Genomic DNA, 21,097 nt, shown 5'->3' with positions numbered 1-21,097 from the left:
TTCAGGAAAAAAAAAATTCTTTTTGAAGCTCTTCCTTAAATCTTAAATCAAACCTCTTGTTGAAGGTTAGTGATTTTAAAAGGAACAATAAGCACAACTTTAACTTCATTTAATTATGCATATGCTTTAGTCACTCCCATGTTGATTTGAAAACAAATTGTTTTCTGATGCCTCCTAACCCTCCCTTGTGATGTCTAAAGTATTTTGTCTGTAGAGTCCGGCTTAGTTTGAAAAACCAATGATGGAACACTGCTGATTCTATAGCATTTTCAACAACCCCAGTGGCTCTTAAAAAAGCTCACACTGGCTTTTAAAATTAATTTGCGGACAAATTATTTTATTTGCTTTCTGAGATATTAGAGTTTACTACTTAACACTTCGCAAGGTGTTAACTTGGAATTTTTTTAAGCAAAATAGGAGGTGCTTTTGCAATTTCAAGCTTTCAGCAGGGTGAGTCTAAAGCAAAATTATCCCGCTCTGGTCCACTGTGGGCAGTGGAGTATCATATTTTCCTAACAATGAGAAAGGATGGAATTTGTAGCATCATCATATAACATCTTCACAGGAAAACCCAATAGTCTGTCCGGTTTTAGAAGGAAACATAATGAAGCCATAGCTTTTATTCAGATTTTTTTTGTCCAGTAGAAGAAGTGTGGTTACATCCAATTTGTTAGCACAGGATGATGACATTTGATGAAGTGGATAGTGACACCCAAATTAAAAGCCTCACATAGGGCATACTCCTCTCTCAACACCCCCACCCCCCAAGTGTCAACACTGGACAGGTTATCTCATTGTGTCTATACCTGGGCTAAGACAATGCAAACATTCTTATAAGGGGAGCCAGTATTCAGCTTACTCTGCACTGTATTATGCACAAACATTTCTATAATTCAGTACTTTGTAATATAAGAGGACTTGGAATTTTGCATACAATTTAGCATACTATAACTTACATATACAAGTGCCTCTTAATTGTGCTGTGATTAATAATGATGCTAGCTACTTTACCTGGGAAACCATTTAATATAATTTTAACAGTAAATCAACCTTCTATCTGTTTATGCCTTTCTTTCTGCTTTGCTCAAAAGTCCCTCACAGCATCCTTTGGAAATGAGCAGAAATCTTCTGGCACATGGTTAAACATTCCAGTTATTATCCTTGCTCCTGGCCCGGTCTCCACGAGAGACCATAATTGAGACCGATTCTTATGGACTGCTGAGGAGCTGATATCTTTAACATAAAAGGGCACCTCTCAAAACATCTGATGCCATTTACCTTATTTAATTACCATTCAGTTTTGCCATTGCTCCCAGAATATGATAGGTGTTCTCCCAACAAGATACCCTCAGTCATGAGATTGCCCTTTAGGATGACAGATAAAACCAAATGCAAGGAAAACGCACAGAACAGAAGATGCCAATCTGTGCTTATTTTTGTAGATAAAAACAGATGCTAGGATGACTGTCATAGAATTTAAATAAATAAATAAAAAGACAAGAAGATAGAACAGTCTCATTCACTACAACTTGGTCTGTCACAGTGCAAATAATAATGCCAACAGCAGAACTGGTCCTAGCTGGGTGGTAGGACCTGGATTCATTCTACCTAAGTGAGGTGCACAAATGAGCACTTTAGTCTGTGTGCTCCCTGATCCCAGTGCACAAGGAGAGACATAAAATTATTCACAGATGCTAACCTGATCTCTCTTCACTTGCTAAGAAGAAGGGTTAGACTGACTGTAGGCAACTTAGGCTCCTGACTTATAGGCCTGAGGTTTGGAGCCATGAATATTGTCCCAGAACACCCGCTGAAGATATACTGACAGCGATGCCAATATTGGAGGCAAAGAAACATTCTTTTGAGAACACAGAGGAAACCAGGACTGACTACAAAAAAGCACAAATGCTTAGACTGAGGGATACTTGGCAGAGCTCAGGAGAGCAGGATTCACACAAAGTATGTTTGCACTAACTCAAAAATGAAGGCACAAATAACAGTTCTGCATTTTTATTAACTCTCCTATATAAACACCTTTAAAAAAATTAAATGTTTTGCATGTGTGTTGTGTGTGTATACAAAAATATTTATATATTATATACACACACATATATTTGTATATATGTATGTGTATATATATACACAAAAAATATTTAGCAGGATCCTCTTTTATTATATATATTCTTTTTTTATCAAAAACTATAGCTTTTACAAGCCCTCAAATACTACCCCGTTTCTTTTTTCCGGTCACAGAGCCAAAAATGTATGAGTGTAGTTACTGTTATAGATGGTGCATTTTCAAACCAAAGTAAATTTGCAGCAAATACTACCCATAAAATTATAACTACGTTCTCACTTCTGATTTGTTACAACGCTTCTCACTTTTCAACTTACAGCTTCAAAGGTTGCAACTGGCTACAGCTACATAGCCAGGATCTTCTGTACTAGGATCCAGCCGTGCTGGTGGCACCCCAGAGAGCAGCTGCCCGCTCTGCGGCTCTCTCTCACACAATGCTGTCTCTCCAACCGCAAAACTTGACCTAAGCATTTGCTCATTTTCCAGTCCCACCTCAGTACGCCAGCCGGAGAGGAGCCAGCCATCCCAGCAGTGATATTCCGAACAGATGCCAGCAGATGGTGCTCTGTGTACAGCCCAGCTCCTGCCACCCCCTCCCGGGAACTAGACCTACCACCCCATTCATGTCACCCATACACTGAACAGCCTTTTTTGATCTATCCCCATGCCTGAAACCTTGGCCTCACCAATAGCATGGTGCTACACCATGCGGGATATTTAACTTCTCCGTTGTAGTGTTTTTAACTAACAAAAACCTAGCCTTGCTAGGATCTTACGGCAGGGCCTGGCTGTGCCTGTCCTGGACAACTCTGAGCTTCAAACTGTGCTGACTAAAATTCTAGTTAAATCATCCAGAAGTTAGCAGTTACTCACACGCTGACAGAGACTTTGCCCTAATTAGCTATGCTATTTAAATTAGTTGAAAGCTACCATATCTAACAAGAAAAAGCAACGTGAAAAATTAACTCTTGAAAGAATATGGAAATAAATCATTTTTTTGCTTTGCTCCCACAGCTCAGATTGCTGTCGCACAAATGGAAAGGTAGTTCCAGGTAAGCTGGCAAATATCCTTGGCTCTAAATTAGTTTCAGCATGTCCTTTGTCCCAGGCGAAGGGATTGAACAGCACTAAATTCTATATGTAGCAGAAGAGCTTTTTCCCCCCCCTATACAGTTCTTGTGCTGTTTCTTGGTCTTCAAAATGGATATAAAGAGGTCTACTACGTCACGTATAACATTAAAATGACTGTAAGTACCTTAAGGTCTTGCCTAGTTGCCAGCAGCTCAGCCTCTTTCCCATAAAGGTCCAGCTGCAGCTTCTCCATGTTTTCCTTATGTTTTTCATGGGTCTTCTGTAAGTCTGCCAGCTTGACTTTCTCTGCTTTAAGCTCCTGTGCTGACAAAATGGACTGCTGTTGCAGTTTATTCTCCAGTTCTGCCTGAAACATCAGCATAAGAAGTTTCAATTAAAGTTACAGACACTAAAGGAAGTTTAATCATGTCAATAAACTGCATTTCTACTGCAAGGTGAGATTCCCCCCCCTCCCCCTTATGAAACAGCAGTTCAGTAATCTGGCATTTGTGATTTTTACGGTAATATTTTGTAACTAATTTGACAACAAAATTTAATTCACATCAAAAGACTAAGTGAAACACATTAAGACCAAGCATGCAAAATGTAAATATTGTTTCCAAGTCCTGAAGTTTCCACAGCCTGACTAAAGCACAAACATGATCCTGTAGCATAGGGCAGCCAAAGCTGGAACAACATTTAATAGTGCATGGCACACAACACAACATTCCCTAATGCTGTAAGACATTTGAACTCTTTCCATTATGGTTTATGAGTTTCATACTGTCACTCAGATAAATTCTTTTGGTATAATAAGAGAAGACTTGGTTTAAAACTGCCATGGACATTCCAAAACACTGCAGTTTATCTATACTCTCAGAAAACTCTACTGTTATACAAGAAAATGGCAGCTCTTGCCTCACAGCATGCTCCTGAAGTAAAATAAACACATTCAATCTACCCATTTTTATCACTTTATCGAAATTCATTTCCTACAGAATCCATATTTCAGCACTGGTTCTTTTTACTTTATTATTGTTGTTGTTGATGTTGTTGTTTCCATTTCCAACAGCATCTGAAGACCTTGTTTCCATATCCTGACCTTATTTCCAACAAGACTACAGCAGACAGCTGTTTGTCACAAAGATATTGACATAAAAGCTGCAGCACTTATCAGAGAAATTTACATTAATTTCCTTAAAGGAGTAAGAGAGGCCAGTCTTACCTTTTCTAAAAGGGCAGTTTTTAATTCAGCTTGCAGTGTCTCACTATGTTTTTTCTTCTGTTCAAAAGATTCCTTTAATTCTCTCAGCTTTCCCTGGAGATGTTGCTCACTTTTTTCTTTCTCTTTCAGGAGACCCTGAATTTCCAGTACTTGCGCTCGTGATGAATCAAGTTCTATTGACAACTGCTTAGAAATCTATATTCAAAAATATTAAATAACTGCATATAATTTTAATTTAAATCAGTATTTGTACATGCCTATTTGTACAACTGCCTATTGAGTCATGCAGATAACAATTTACATAGTTCAAAAAGCAAACAGACAATTTCACAGATGAAAAACTGGTCAAAGCTGTTAAAGCTGAAGATACAGCCTCAGGAAATCAACTCCCAAAAGACTGCTAATAGCTGGGGAGAATCCCTTAACTGTAGGAATCTGAAAGGCTTGCCCTATTCTACTTTTCTCTAGGCACCTGCTGTTGTTCTCTGCCAGAGACCAGATACCAAGCTACGCCTTTCTTGTGGTCCAGTATGCTCACTCTTATGTTTTTATAAAGAGCTGCACATTATTTGCAGCAAACAGTTTCCAAGTATGCCACTGTTATTTCTTGCACACAGAAGCAGACCATCCCACAGTACCACTGCTGCTACTTTCTGCTTCAGAGCTAGGTGGTCCAACGCTGGCAAGTAGATTTAGATTTTAAGAGCTAATATAACACATTAAAATTGTCTGTTATACCCAATTTCCTATGCTCAGAGCAACCGCAGTCTTTTTTCACCATTCAAAATTAAGAGCAGGCAACTTTTCTCCAGCCAGCAAACGGTCTGGGCTCTTCTGCTGCCAGCTGCAGCAGGTACCAAACTCATCCTCCTGCACTTGCGACAGAGCACCATAGTGCTTTTGCTGAACAAGAGAGGAGCCAGGGGATTAGCAGCAGTAGTCACAGAGCAATTACCATCACACCTGTACATCCACAAACCCTCTTTCAGGCAGTAAGAGTCCACCAAACTGTGTCCACTGATCATAACTTTTCTGATTCCTTTAGGGAACAGGTGGCAGCTTAGGTAAAGAAATCCATGAAAGCGGATTTGACCTTCAGGCTGCCAGCTGGACTCCATGATTTTGCATGGAGTTTAAAAGAAATAAAAAGACTCTTTAAAAAAGAGTCCTTATTGGACTAATTTTGGTCCTTAGGCAGTCACAGGCAATTATACAAGTTTGCAAAAAGCAAGTAAATCCTTCAAGGATATCTGAAAATGCCCTGTCAGTCACACAGAGAACAGCCTGATTAGGCCTGAGACTAGAACAGATCTAAGGATACGAGGTAACTTTACCCTTCACAGACCGTAAGTATGAAAACAAAAAAGAGGACATCGTAATACAAAGTAACTGTTTCACTAATGAAAAACCTGAAGGGCTAAAATCACCCACTAAGGTATGCGGGGCACAGAAAAGTAGGAGTAAAACCTGTATTTTAAAACTTCGTACTAACATCTTGGAAATTTTTATTATCACCTTATTTCAGTGCCCCAGAGGTACACTGCAACTTGAGAACTGCAACCAACCTCTTTATCTCACATCAGTTCCAGCATGTGAGTCTGAAAAAGAATCTTTTAAACATTTATTATTATTGTTTTCTAGATTTTTGAAACTAAGTGAACAGCTTACCCCCTCCTTTTTTTCCAGTGAGTTTTTCAATTCATTCCTCTCTTTAGCTACAGACTCTGTTTCTACCTGGAGCTGGTGTTTTACTTCTTGGTAAGATTTTTCCTAAAAAACAGAAGACAAGCAAGTATTTCCCCAAGTTCTAAGAGCGGGTACCAGGTATCTTTGCAGGAGCTACAAAGCCTTGAAAAAGAATGCTTTCCTTTTCAGTGAAAAAGCTTTCCTTCTCAGCTGCAGATGTATTTTCAGCTAAAAACTTCTCAAAATTTTAACAGAGGTAAATCTAAGCTGAACACAACTGATATCCTGTACTTAACAAATGCAGCCATGTGCCAAAGAGTTTTTCTGATTAGGGATAGCGTCCCCGTTTGAAGCTGCTGTTGGCAGCCCTTCTCCTTCCTGTAGGGAGCACTAGGCTCATCACTCTCCTCAGGATCCAAAATTTCTTGATGTTCTAAAACCCACAAGCAAGTACATTTGCAGGATTTGTATGCAAATACAAATTTTAAGCCCTACATTTTAAGCCCAAATACTATGCACTTGAGTCAGTAGTGAGCCTCCAAATGACTACAGAATTAGAAGCAGAATCTGAACTCCTATCTTCAAGTCTAAACTGGGGAGAAAATCCTTCAAGTTTTTAGGAGAAACAAATATTTAAACAGCAGTAACTAAGTAAAGCAAACAAAAAAGCTTATCTTACAAAGGTGTGAAAGAGTAAAGGAAAAAAAAACGTTATTTTTAACTAGGAGCAGAAGTTTTTTAGATCAGAATAAAAGCAGCTATGAACAGGTTCTGGGAAATGGTGACATGTAAGATGAGAGAAAAATACCGCTACCATATCTGAGGCAGGGCTGTCAGGACAACCATGTAAGAAAATTTCTAAAACATATATTGATATAGTGCTCACTCCTATTACCAACAATGCAAAAGAGGGAAGGAAAAAAAACCAAAACATACTTCAAGGCTAGTGAGAATTCAGTCTCATTACCATAATAGGTTGCTCTGGTGGTCAAGCACGTGTTGCTATAACATCACTTGTGAGACCGCTCTGAAATTCAAATAGTTCTAGTACTCTGATAATACCATAAGTTAGACATCTCCCCAGATGACAGATGATGTTACTCTGCCTGTAGTACAAGCCTTCCAGTGTGTCCGCGCAAATGCACAGGCAGGATCTATATAAAAGACTCTAGAAAGGAAACTAAAACGGCCTCTTCAATATGGTGGCACTTCAGCAAAGGGTTTAAAACTGCATTTTGTAATAATAAAGCTGATGTATTAAAAAAAAGGGGGGGGGGGGGACATTTCCCATCAAATTGTTTCACCACTTGTTCCCACTTGGTTTTCTTCACCATATTAAAGGCATGCAGCAAGGAAAAAGGGATCCTGTTGTGTGATATGACTGATGTTTAGCAGTGCAAACATCCAGACAAGAAATTTTGAGATAGGACATGTGTATGACCAACTGAAAATCACAATTTGTTTTTTCTTAAGGCAATTAATTTCCATGCATTGTTGTTCTACGTACACTGTTTTCAAACAGAAAACAAAGTCATTTCATCAGACTGTAAATACAACAAACTTAATGTCTAATGAAGGAAACTACTAACCATTTCTGCCACAGCTGCTTTTCCTTTTTGAATTTCTTTTTCTAATTCCTCCTTTCTTTTTTTGAAGGCTTCAGAGCTTTTTGAGAGCTTGTCTTTGGTAGCTGTAAGGTCCTTTAATAGAGTATCCTTCTCTAATTTCACTTGCTGCAGCTCTGATGTTGCTGTTTGCATTTTACAATCTAATTCCTTGAGTTGTTTACTTGTATCTTGATTTAATTTCTCAAGGTTTTGTTTGAGGCTGGCCTTTTCCTCCCCCTGCTTTGAAATTTGCTGTTTTGCTTGTTCAAGGGCCTCAGATTTCTTCTGTAAATCCAATTTAGCACTAGACATCCTGCAAATACAGAGAAAAATCAAGTGGTTTGGTTTCTTTAATTCTTCACAGCTTCTTTTGTATCATTAAATGTCTCTATTATTTAACATATTAACTATAGAACTACTTCAAAGCATACCTTTTTCATATAGAACACGGGCATTTTGTCTCTCTGTTGAAGATATACCAGCAACCCTAAACACTACTTTGAGATGTATTTTTCTTCCTCAATTAGTATGAACAGAAACTACCACTTTGCTGCTTATACATAAATTGCAAATTAGTCTTTGATAGTTACAGAGCTGTGGATATTTAAAGATGGACCTCAGTACATCAAACTGTTCAGATATTTAGCTGACAACAAGCACAGTGAATAAACTGAAGAAACGTATTGAATCACAGCAGTCAGTGATTCACATGAGACAACATGGCAGATGGAGTTTGCATAGCATATAGAGTGAAAGAAAACAGGTGGGATTTAACTCAGTTCTCACAGAAGAGGGAACACGCCACTTTTATCTCTCATTTTAAGAAATCACAGGAGAGAAGAACAAAATTTCAACTCTAGTCCAAACCACCCTACTCTGAAAAGTACTATAACACAGGAAATGCATACGCTTCTCTTGCTGCTTCAAGTTGTTTACTCAGTTCTGCTGTTCGGAGGTCTAATTCTGTAGATTGCTGTCGCTGCTGCTGTAACTCCTGAAGAGTTTGTTCTTTGCTTGCTTTAGCATCGAGAATGTCAGCTTCAAGTTTCTGAAATAGAAAAATAAAAAGTTAGAGCCATCAGAACACAACCAACAAAATAAAAATAGCAATAAAAAGCAGAAGTTATCTAGTCTGCAAGTAGCATTTACTGTAGAAAGTCTTTACTGTAGAAGGCAGTCACAATTCTCACATACCGTCTACCTTTCTCATTAGTTTGCTATTTATCTTTCATTACTTAGTTCCTGCAAAACTCTTGCTCCTCCATAACTGAAATATTTTGGTAAAACATTCTGAAATCATCTTTAAATTGAAGACCAAGCAGACATTTTACTGCAAAGAAATAGATAAAAAGCAGAAATCTTTAAAGAGCCTATCCAAAACATCCATACAAAAAAAGGTCATGCACAGTGCTTAGCTTTGGGGGCCAGGTACTGGTCACCATGGAGTAATTTCAGCAGTTTCAAATGACTGCTGATTTACATATCCCAAGAAATCTGCTGTTCTTTATAAAAAAAACAAAGACATGAACTACAGCTGTAAAGAAATCCTACACTCGCCTAGAAGAGGTTCTTCTTGCTTTGTTTTTAGGAGGTACTTGTTGATTTACATGGAGTATAAAGAACACAGGAGTCTTCAGCAAACGCGCACTCCTTAGACTCTTCAACACACTGGCTGTTTTACAGGTACGTCTGCTTTCATGCAGTGGCCATAAAACAAAATGGCCAAGTTTCTCTAAGCAAATGCCCAAGAGCTTTTTTTTTTTTTTTTTTAAATACCATGAAACTGGAATAATCACAAGGAATGGCGATGACACCAAGATTTTACACAGAATTGCATTCCTGTTGACAGCATCAACAACCCTGCTCAGTTTCACACTTCAGCTACCAGGAACCTCATAAAATCTTGTGCAAGCAAGCATTGTATTCCTCCCAAGCATTTGTGTCTGTTGATTACTTGTGAAAATTTTGCTAAAGAATTAAAAACACAAATGAAAGCAGGCAAAAAAAGTATGCAAAATAAGGGAGAGATGGAAGCACAAAATAATTACACTAATAATGCAAATGTATGACTGCTTTGTTTTTTAATAGCATTGGATTTAAAATTTTATACAGGGAAAACAACCTTCCTTCTCTTCTACAGAGCACATAAACCACTCAGTCTTGAGCATAAAGACTGATAATCTCTCTCAAAACAGGCAGACAACACTGCAAAACCAATTCTGCATTGCTTCTAAGATCCCTGTTTCATATGTTTTTATGTATTGTGAATTTTGACCACCAAGAATGCTTAATAAATATTGAACAAAAGTTAAAGCCCAAATTTAAAAGCTCTCAAGCATTAAGACTAATTCATATCCTTAACTGAAAATTAGTACCTCAAAACACCAAAAGGTTCTGCAAACCTTCTGCCAGAGTTATGTGTACTTTAAGAGAAAAACTGACAAGTTAGAGGAAAAACTCCGATTAAAAAAAATCTTGATAAAAAGCCTCTGTAGAAGCCTTCTGAAAGGCTTTAGAAATAAATTAAACCAGACAGGTAGTGTTAACTCGCGCTAACCAATGTAACACATATTCCCGGCTACAACTTGAGAAGTGTGTAAGGTTGAACGTGAAGACTCTAATTTCGGGAAGTAGTTATGTTCCTTCTCATAATGCTTTCCAGGTAGCACAGAGGTTGGTAGAAGTACAGGAAAATGACAGTATAGTGGCAATGCCCTAAGCCTATCTTCTTAGTGTGATATGCTAGCATGGAAGAAGAGGAGAATGGGATTAAAGGGTGGATCAGGAAACACCAGTGAAAAAGAAAATCTACAAAAGTGGTATTGATATAATCCTTCCCCCATAATTTGAGCACAGCTTTTATCACATACTACCAAACAGCCGAGAACATCAGTTTCTGTAAGCTCAGCTACCATGTTCAATACAAACCTTAAGCTGTCCCTCTAGCTCTTCAGTTTTCTGTTCTAAATAAAGACGTTTCTCTTTGTTCTCTTTAAGATTGGTTTCCAACTGAGCACAGTATTCCTGCTTGTCATTCAGCTTAGCTGTAACCTGATCCAACTGAACGCTGACCTTATTTAACTCCTGAGGTAAAGTAAAAATATGAAGGTGGTTAGTTTTTAAATAACTTCCAAAAATGACTAATGTCACATATGCTTTAAATGATCAAACATGTTCAAATTAAAAGGAAAATAATGTTTCTTCTTTATTCTGAAGGGCAGGAAATTGAGAGGGGAAACTCAAACATGTGCACGAATTCTCTCTGATAAACTGACAAAATTTCTTTTAAAGCCTCAATATTCCTCTCAAACTCTCCAGGTTGTGGGCTAAATCTTAACAAAGTTGTTTTAGAAGTTATGAATGGAAGAGGAATTGTAGATAATGAACGCACTACATCATGCAGTCAGTACAACACTACCTAGAAAGTAAACACTACAAAACTTCACAGCAGATTTTTGCTGTCTTCATGAAATCAAGCACCGCCAAAGAGGAAAGCCAATACCATGGAAACAGTCAGTTCTCCACATACCAGAGATGTTTTCAAACCATTTGGTTCAACATAAAACAACGTAATTTCCGCAAGAAACATGAACACATCCACATACTAACATCACCACTGTGATGACAACTACATCAAAGCTCACGGCTCTCCAACCAAGCTTATTTATTTAATTATTAATTAATTATTTCATAGTTGCAAATAGAGGTCTTCTGTTTATAGCAATTACATTACATTCCCACCCTAAAAAAATGGTACTATGTTAGCATCTGCTGGATGTTTCCATGAAGACCACAGCAGCACCGATTCTAACAATGCAAATAATTGATTCAGCAGCCAGTGGAATGCTTCACTAGGATTAACACACATTAAAACATGTAATTTTAACAAGAGTCTTTTGGGGTTTTGTGTCAGTTTGCACACAGACAATTATTTCTGAATACGGGCATCTGATTCTGAATGTAGCTGAATCTGCAAAAAAGTTAAAGAGTTTTCACTTGTACCCAGTGTATTCCACAATCTTTTCTTCATAACATAGAGGTGAGAATTGAATTACACCCCAGTAGGACAGCTTAGATGCTGAACCACAATCCTACAACAAGGAGTGGATTCCTAAATAAATTCTTTACACTGCAAAATATATCTGGTCCAGATTACAGCAAAAAGAACTGAATACATATCACATGGTTAAAATATCCTAAATGATTATTTCTGAATACATATTCACATGTTTGTGTAGTTTGTAAACAAGCTATTCTTAGATATTTAAGTAGTTTTTTAGGTAACATAGGAACTTTATGTTTATATGTTGCTTATAACCTGTTGCTTATCTTGCAGTGCATGCTGGGCAGTGTCCAGATGATTCTGAAGATCTGCTCTTTGAGCAGCTTTTGATGCTTCTGCTGAAAGTAGCAATTCAGTCTTTGCTTTTACCTGAAAGACAAGTTATATTTCACTAAAACATCTATTCTATCGTAGCTCATTTTAATTTTAAAATGTCAGTCAGTTTAATAGTAAAATCAGTAGCTTTCATGTGCTAGTGTAAAAAAAAAAAGGGAAGAAAGATTTCCAAAGTTTAGAAAAATATTCATGATTTTAAACCACAGTTAGTTCTTACTTTGAGCTAATGAAAACAGGCAAACAAAAAAACCCCATCAGTCCCACTCATCTTCTATTCTAGGAAAATATTTTTACTTACTAACAAGGAACAATGGCATAGACTTACTGCATTCACACCCATGCGTACCTTGATAGCCTCAGACTACATGCTCATTTAAGGGCCTCCAAGATTTTTAAAAGTACAGAAAATAAGAAACCACAAAAATATGCTTCCACATGCATATTGTCTTTCTCTGCTCCCATCTGCCTGCTAGGGAGCAACCTCCCTTCCTTCCAAAACACTCAGCAAACAAAACTTAGAAGGTGGGTATGAATGGTGTTGGTGCAGAGAGGCAATATTCAGGGTAACCTGCTATTGTGGTTTACTGTTTTTCTCCTTAATAGAAATGCTACTTCTCTGAAGACTGTAAGGAAGCTCACACTGCCTTAAAAAGCAGTTGCAACAGTCCATAGATGATTCAGTTTAGCTCCAATGTCCTGGTGAAAAAACAGCTCAGATAGTGTAGCAAAACCCAGTAAAAACAAGCTCAAGTTTATCAATGCAAGAACTTCAGATCAAATGTTATTTATTCTTTGGGATAGCTGAACCTAATTAGCAGCTTTTAGCTTAAGCAGCACTTAATTGTAGGAGAGTCCATGTTGACTCCATACTGGGGAATTTCCTTATTTAGTAATTAAATTGACAAAAAGGTGGTCCACAGCTTTTTTGTTTTGATTTTGACAAAAATCACCAGCACAGGAAATTTCTAGGCAATAACAAGATCTTTGTCACTTGACAGACTTTCACTCTGCTACAGACAAGACAGGACTGGAAAGAGCAGGGTTTTAGATAGCTAATGATTACAACTACAACAAGAGATGCTTGAAGACAGATTTTCCCAACTAACCCCGCCAAAGTTCATAATTAAAAAAAAAAAACAAAAAAAAATATAGACAAAAATGACAACTAAAAAACCCAACACTTGCCATCTACTGCTATTCTGAATCCACTTACATTTTCCTCATTTTTTTCTGCCTTATTTTACTTCATTCATCTGTTAGTAGAAGCATGCAATTTTTCTCAAATTGCTTTGTATGTTTGCTGGAGAGAATACAGAAATCACAAGCAGAATTTATCATCACCAGACAGTATAGAGTTCCATTACCTGTACATCAAGTTGTGAAACTTTCTCTTTACTTTCATTTAGCTGGCTGGTTAGTTCAGTGATGTTTGCTTCCAGGGAGAGTACACGGTCTTGAGCAGCTCTTAGATGTGCCTTTTGCTCCTGCACTTGCTCATGCAAATTCTCTTGGGCTTGTTTATGACTTTCTGATTGATTCTTCAGCTTCTCTGTCAGCTGGGTTACCTGCAGTGAAAAAAAAATTGAGGTAATTAGAAGAGTATGTCCAAAGAAGTCATAAATCTTTTAAATTCTAGCATCTCTTGTCATGGCTTTGAAGACTCAACACTATAACATTTCTTTTTCTGAACTATTTCAGTAAAGCTATATTGTACACAACCCCAGAGTTTAAACAGGTTACCAGCTAAAAATGGAAGCAAAAGGGATTTGCCAATTTGGCATTACTGTAACAAAACCAAAATACTAAGGTGACAACAGATGCAGGCTAAACTGACTTTTGCTGTTGAAAGCAGGAATTACACCTCTTTTTAAAATAAGAGAAACAAACACGTACACGTATCGAAAAATTATTTGTAAGCACATATTACTAGCACATGTACATAGGAAACATCAAGTCACAAAAACTCAAGTCCTGTGACATTTACAGTAAGATCTTTAAACTAAGTATCAAAGAAGCAGCAAAGAACAGAGAAGATAAATGTCATATCTGATGAGATCAAAAAAAGGAAACACGGTTCAATAATAAGAATTAGAGAAAAGAAACAAGTCTCCAAGTTCTTACCTGTATTTGCAATGCATGGTTTTTCTCTTGTAGCTGGTTAAGAACTGCAGTTTCTCCTTCACCAGCTTGAATTTTTGCATATAGGTCCTCTCTCTCCTTTTCTAGCAGAGAGATGTTTTCTTTGCTTTTTTGAAGCAAAGCCTCAAGATTTTGAATTTTTTGGTCCTTATCTCCAATTTGTCGTAGTACTTGCTCCAAATCATTCTAGAAAATTGCATAATAGCTTTCTTAATTATAGGGACCTTAGAAGTTAATCCTAATGCATAAAATGTAGGATAATTTTATTAAACGCTCTCTGTATATTCTGTTCTGGATTTACAAGTTAATTTACTGACACTAGTATAAGTCATGCAAGTCATTTTTACAGAGAAAACATATTTAAACTAATGAAATCCTGAAATACACTTTCACATAAGGATACACAGCTATGTTACCTGGGCTTCTCGTAGTTTTGCTGTAGTATTTTGCTGAAGCGTTTGCTGTTCCTGGTGTTGCTGTTTTGCCTTATCTAATTGATGTTGCAATTCTGTGGAACTTACTGCTTTTTCCTTTAGCTGAAAGAAACCAAACAAGCAAACCAAACAAACAAACAAAACAGACTAATGAGTGAACAAGCACCATTCAGTATGCCAATAGTGCTCAATGTTCATTCTAATGCCAAAAGATCTTACTCTAAACACGAATATTTGAAAACTGGCATAAAAATAAAAGTGTGTGATGCTAGTTAAAGAATCGAAATCTAACCAAAGCATTCATCACTATTAATAGGTGAGATTCTCTATCACAAGCAAGAACTATAAAACAACTGACAGACATATATGTATTTTAGCTCTCAAAAATCTAAAACGTAAGAGATTTTTAGTATGTTTTTTCCAACAGTTGTTAAGATGAACCATGACTGATAATATAGACACCTGCAAAACAACATTATTGTTACTATTATTAGCAGTTTTAGTAGCAACTTCAGTTTAGCAATCTCTCCACTTCTATACTGGTCAAGGCTTTTGCAAATTAGCTACAGAAAAGCTTTAAGGCTTCGACAACATACCACTCAGATGTGGCCAATCCCCATACAGGCAGCAGAAAATCAGCAACATATACAAGATGCTCATTAAAACAAATAAGAATTAATAAAACAAGTGATTTCTGCCCATCCACCCCACAAAGGTTGTTAACTATCAACAACCTGCTGTGCCACGTCAACTTTTTCTTCACATAGGGCTTTATCTCACAAAAATATCTACACACAGAAGTTTACCGATATGGGCTTAGGTGCACCTAAGTTGTTTTTTGTTTTTTTTTTTTCACAAGATCCTTAGACAAAGCTCCAAAGTGCAAAAAACACATCTTTTGTTCATCTGTAAAGCACCATGAACATCCACGCATCTGATAAGCGTTTAGCCTTACAAAACCTGTAATGCAAGTGGCATCATGGCAGATTTTGACAATTTTACTGCGAGATTTTAACAGCGTTAGTCAAATGAAATTCCCATAAGGACAAACTTTATGAACCGCAACATCACAACAAGTGTATACAGGCTACAATCAGAACCAGAGCAAACTAGAGTCTGCATAAAAGCCCCTACCTGCTCTTCAGCGCGAGAAAGTTTTAACTGCAGATCAGCCACCTGCTGCTCTTTGTCCATCAGTTTCTCACTAGACAGTTGCCTCTGTTCCTTGAGACGCCCATGAGCTTCCCCCAGCTGACGCTCTGTTTCTAGAAGTTTACTGTGCAGCTGCAAAAAAAAAAAAAAAAAAATCCATTTTTTTAAGCCATTCTTTAGCCAACGGCATTGTATTTTAGACGCGCTTTGGGCAGCGTTTACCAGAAGTTTTCATAACCCAGAGTGAAACAACATGAGCTCCTGAAGTCATGTAGGCACATCATACACCTCAGAAACACAAGTCATGTTAAAGAACAGCATCAACTGCACAAGCACGAACAAATATTCAAACAAGTAGGTTGGAGAGATCCAGAAATATCCTCATTTAGCTACAGAAGCACTTTAATAAGAGTTACAGAGATTTAAGAGAAACACAAAGAGGGCAATCCTTCAAAGACACAAGGATCATCATGTAAAATAGTGATGAGTAGTCTCATCTTACACACTGCACATCCTCGCTCCTGTAGACCCAGCGGCCAAAGCACCATGCCTTTACCCGCTCTGCTGGCTTCCACAATATGCTGCTCTGCATTGCTGACTAGTAAGAGTGTGATTTTTACCTTGATCTGGCTACGTCAATGGCATTCATTCTCTGCAGAGAAGAGAGACATGAACCTTCAATGTAGGGTACACAGCAGTTTTGCTGGCTTGTACCCCAGAACCTCCCGGCAGCAGAGAGTAAGTAGGGGAACGTGCTCTTCCAGCTGGACAGAAGTCTGCCTTATAATTTTTTCAGTCATCAAAAGCAATGCTGCACCATCTTCCAAGTGCAAGGATGGGCTTTTATAGTTCACTGTTATAAAAAGCTCTATTTGAAACTGTCGCTATAGGCCCTGGGTTACCTCCTGCCTACTTCTACATGAACATATTCATGGATATACAAATGAACTTCCAACTCAATGCAAAAACAGAGAATGGATCAGCCCTTGCAGCACAGCAAGAACTTTCTACAGGTATGAGGATGAATGAAGCGTGCTTTCCCTATGAGTTTATGCCTAAGACCCTTGAATCATTCACCTTTTAAGTCCAGCTCCTCCCTTCAATATCCCTAAACCTTTCTCATGCTTTTCTCAAATCCCTACTAATATCTAGGCAACAGGCAGCACAATCTTATTGCCCCCAAGCTATCGCTTCTTGACCAGCTGGCTGCCCAGCAGGACAGAAAAAGGAACAGTGGTTTAGATAACAAAATCTCCTCCCAAGGCATTGAGGGGTGAGGCATGAACGTAAGTCTCTCTCCTTTCCCCAGCTGCCTGTTTCCACATGAATTTAACACTGAAGAACCTTTGGGCCATCTGTCAAAATTTGGCTGAAGTTATCAAACCATGCAAAAGTTAGAGGGGATGGAGACAGGGAAGCAAATGTGTCTATGCTTTATTTTCTTAAAAATTAAATTGTTTAAATTACATTTCTTAAATTAAATTGTTTGTTTATATATCCACAACCACAAAAACTGTGAATGAAAAGCTGTTTGGCATGTGGCCGAGATGCTAATTGCTAATTGTGACTGTACATTCAGAGAGAGGTAGAAGAGGGAAACCAGGGTGAGGAAAGAGACCATAATCTCTTATCCAGTAATAAAGAACATTTATCTTTTTCTGCAGGAATCACTAAATTATTAATACTTCCTCCTCACTAAAAATATGAACAAGAGTGGGAGGAAAAAATCTGATGAAAGAAGGGTGAAACAAGATAACTATTATAATTAGTCATGTCTATGTTGATACTGGGAGACAATATTTGGAAAGGAGGAAATCAGCAAACAACTCTTCACAAAAGTCACTTTTATTACAGGCACAGTTAAATATTTTTGCAGGACTTTAAGTAAACGGAACCATAAAACCCAGGATTAACCTATGTTACAGAATACAAAAATCATTAAAAAAAAATTTAGACTTTCAAAGGCACAATCGAGTAGATTCAAATTTTTTCAACAACAACAGTATTTATTGGCATTTAACATTTCTTCAGGACTGAAGCAGTCCATATTTTCTTGTGTTACTCTCTTCCTATTGCTGTGCTAGAACCAACATTATCACTGAAGTTTCCTTCCATTGTGAAGATCACTTCCTTCACATCACCCAAATTCTAAAATATACGAATTTAAGCAGACATGCATCTGTTCAAATGAATTTTGAGAATATGGGAAGGATTCTTTGAAGTATACATATACCTTCATAAGCAGCATTCATTGTGTCAACATAAACTATTGATACACATGCATATTATACACATGCATAAAAAAGATAATTCCATTAAAATAGTAAGTGAATAAATACAAGAAATTTAGTCTTTTCATGCCACTAGTAACTGAACTTCTGTTTGGAGGGAGAGAGAGGAAGAGAAGTTTTGCTTGGCTTTAATTTTATTTTACACCGTGTATGAAGGGCTTTTTTTCCTCCACTGTTCTTCTACAATACAATTCTAAAATGCATCCTGATGTCCATCAGCTTGTTAAGGTTTCCTTATTTAGACTGTCTTCCTTCCCAACGGTATCACCAGAGAATGTGTGATGCCTCCATTTCCTTTCATAAGAATTCATTCAGCAATGCTTTATTCACCTTCCTCCTCCTTCGTTTTTCCACTCCAAAAATCCTCCCTGAAAATGTCCTGTCAGGCTGAAGCCAGGTTTCAGTTCAACCTCTTGGCTGTGCTTCTGAAGCTTGCATACATGTTGCTTAGGCAGACTGAGGTAGTTCTACCAAGTGAGGAATTCTAAGCAGAAAACTAATATAATTATCTCCCCTCCTCCTGACAGAAGACTGATGGGAGACAGAAAGTCATTCTGGAGATATAATACATACATAAATAAAGTTTTGCCAAGCCACAGTTCTTCCAGGATAACTATATACACACAGCTTGCAACTTCATCTATTTCAGACTTGACAAGGGGTTGAAAACGGAGAAACATTCACTTTAAAATTATAAAGCTTTAGCAAGAGATTAAAATTAAGTACGTCATACTAACAAAAAACAGATTATTTTTTCCATCTTAGGACTGGACACGATTCCTGATGCACAAATATTTCTCCAGTCTAACACATTACTACCCAAGACACTAGATAAAACAGACTTCAATGAGCCTCAAATTTCAGTATGCTCATTGTTATATGAAAGTCTTGCTTCCATAACTCATTGGACTCAGTAGACTAACATATAAACAGTGGAGGGACGTATGCTCTGGGTGTTCTCACAGCTAGCAGCAACATAAAGAGAAAGTGTTCATGGAGATACACAAGGGAAGCAATATTAAGACTTCACATTATTCCTGCTTTTCACACTAAGTATTCTCTATTGTATTCACTCTTCAATTTTAAAGCAAATCAAGCATTGTTTGGTTCTAATGTAAAAAACAGAGACTCACTTTTCTCAAACTTCCTGTAGAGCAGTAAAATTGCTACCAGAAGTGAAACTACTTTTAATACTCTACCTGAATTTGTTTTTCTCATAACCTGAATTCATTATAGCTTCAGCTAACTTACTGAACCAGAATAAATAACCTTGCTGACTCTTTAGGATTTGTCTATTACCATATTTGTCATGGAAACTCAATATTCTGGGTTGCCCTCTTGTTGGACAATACTTCCCTTATTCCAGGGAATGCATCAACAAAAAAAGGGAGGGGAAAAACTGTAGGATGAAAGAGTTCATTTAATACTGTAAGAGAAAAAGAGTGGACAAAAAACCTGTCTCATATTAGCTAAGGCCTTTTTTATCCACATACAAAAAAAAAAATCAAATCAGAACATGAGAAATAAGCTACAAAGTTTATGCTCATTCAACTGTAATCTTCAAAACTGAAATTATAAAGATAGTTTTAAGAAGAGTTCCAGATAGAACAGAATTAGTCAGATGTTTCCCTTTCAGAAAAAGGAGAATTACACTACAGATAGACAGATATTATATTAGCCTTCCCAGAAATAAAAACGTGGAAAGGTGGTTATAACTGTAGATCTTGCTGAGTTTGATTGTGACACATGGGCTACAACTATCCTCATTTGCCCCTGACAAAAGTTTGGACCTACTAAAAAAATTCAGACATAGCAACAAACAAAAACCAAATAATTTCTTCACTCTTATCACAGCCTCTTCTTTTTGTCTGTTCCTTTCTTTACTTCTCCAAGGGGAAGAGGTGATTGTATCTCATTCTCTGGAGTGTTAGGAAGAACACTTTACATTTATTTAAATACCAAATACCAGTGCTTTATATTTATTCAAATACAAGCACTGGTTAGTTACTCCCTTTTGACAAGGAAACGCAAATGCATGTGCATGAAAGATATATATGCACAGTTTAAAAAACCCTAATAGGATGGGTTGAGGAACCATCCCAATAGGATGGTCTAGGAGGCTTAAAGAACCTTACCTGACTGAGCTCGCTTTGGAGTTGCAAGCCATGTTGCTCTTTTTCCTCCCTCTGCTGCTGGAGCTGTTTACATTCTGCCTTGAGATGCTGGTACTTTGTCTCTACTTCGGACAACTCTTCTTTAAGTTTTTGGCTTGCTTCCCCCTTCTCACCTAGCTCTGTCTGTAATCTCTGTATCGAGGCTTCAGATGCAGACAGCTTTGCCTGAAGCTGTTGGCAGTCCAGGTCTTTCTGGTGAAAGCTTGCCTGCACGTTCTTCTTACTCACAGATACTTCATTGTGTTTTTCTTCTAGCTGGGTGTAGTCTTGTTCTTTCTTCAGCAGCTTCTCAGTTAGACCCTACAAAGAGAGTTACACAGCAATTCCATTGCAATTCTGCTTACAGCTGTTCAATGCATTATTCAAATTTCTTCTCAAGTGTTGATGCTGAATGGTGAAGAACTGGCTCAAAAACATTAATAAAGGAAATATTGACCTCAATTTCATATTACACAAGTTAATTCTGGAGCCCATACAGCACACAGTTTCAACTGGAAATATTGTTTTTCGTATTCTCACATAAATACACCTCCTCTGATGGAAAACACAACACAAACTGCATTTCTCTACCCTGAAGACCAATTTGCTTTCTGTGAACATTCAAATTCTAGGTTATTACAACTGTATTTGCTTGGGGAAAAGTTGAAATAGTAATCTGAGTTACCAGTATACAGAAGAAGTTTTCAAGTATCACTGTCCTTCACACAATTCCCTAAGCAACAACATTTGTGGTTTAACTCCTGTCTAATCCTTTGCAGTCGTCATGCTGGTCATTTTTACAAGTACGCTAATTTTGCCCTGTCACTATACTTACAGCATGATCTGCTATCCAAATTATGAAA

The 21,097-nt window shown here is 37.5% G+C and overlaps 1 protein-coding gene across 1 annotated transcript in view; it reads right to left on the bottom strand.

The window, feature by feature from the left end:
• Positions 1-20,555, bottom strand: part of EEA1 (early endosome antigen 1) — a gene marked incomplete at its 5' end in the record, with an annotated part of 28,708 nt that extends 8,153 nt beyond the window's left edge. Inside the window, 12 exons of the mRNA XM_010284891.1 lie at positions 3,333-3,515; positions 4,374-4,568; positions 6,042-6,143; positions 7,649-7,979; positions 8,575-8,714; positions 10,595-10,750; positions 11,985-12,098; positions 13,430-13,630; positions 14,187-14,390; positions 14,621-14,740; positions 15,773-15,922; positions 20,217-20,555. Of these exons, the coding sequence (XP_010283193.1) occupies positions 3,333-3,515; positions 4,374-4,568; positions 6,042-6,143; positions 7,649-7,979; positions 8,575-8,714; positions 10,595-10,750; positions 11,985-12,098; positions 13,430-13,630; positions 14,187-14,390; positions 14,621-14,740; positions 15,773-15,922; positions 20,217-20,555 (2,235 nt within the window). The remainder of the gene's footprint in view (positions 1-3,332; positions 3,516-4,373; positions 4,569-6,041; positions 6,144-7,648; positions 7,980-8,574; positions 8,715-10,594; positions 10,751-11,984; positions 12,099-13,429; positions 13,631-14,186; positions 14,391-14,620; positions 14,741-15,772; positions 15,923-20,216) is intronic.
• Positions 20,556-21,097: the final 542 nt, after the last annotated feature.

The sequence above is a fragment of the Phaethon lepturus genome, unplaced genomic scaffold, assembly GCF_000687285.1.
Source record: "Phaethon lepturus isolate BGI_N335 unplaced genomic scaffold, ASM68728v1 scaffold964, whole genome shotgun sequence".
Lineage (NCBI taxonomy): Eukaryota > Metazoa > Chordata > Aves > Phaethontiformes > Phaethontidae > Phaethon > Phaethon lepturus.
Note: the sequence above shows the minus strand (reverse complement) of the source record. Positions and strands in the feature narration are given on the sequence as shown.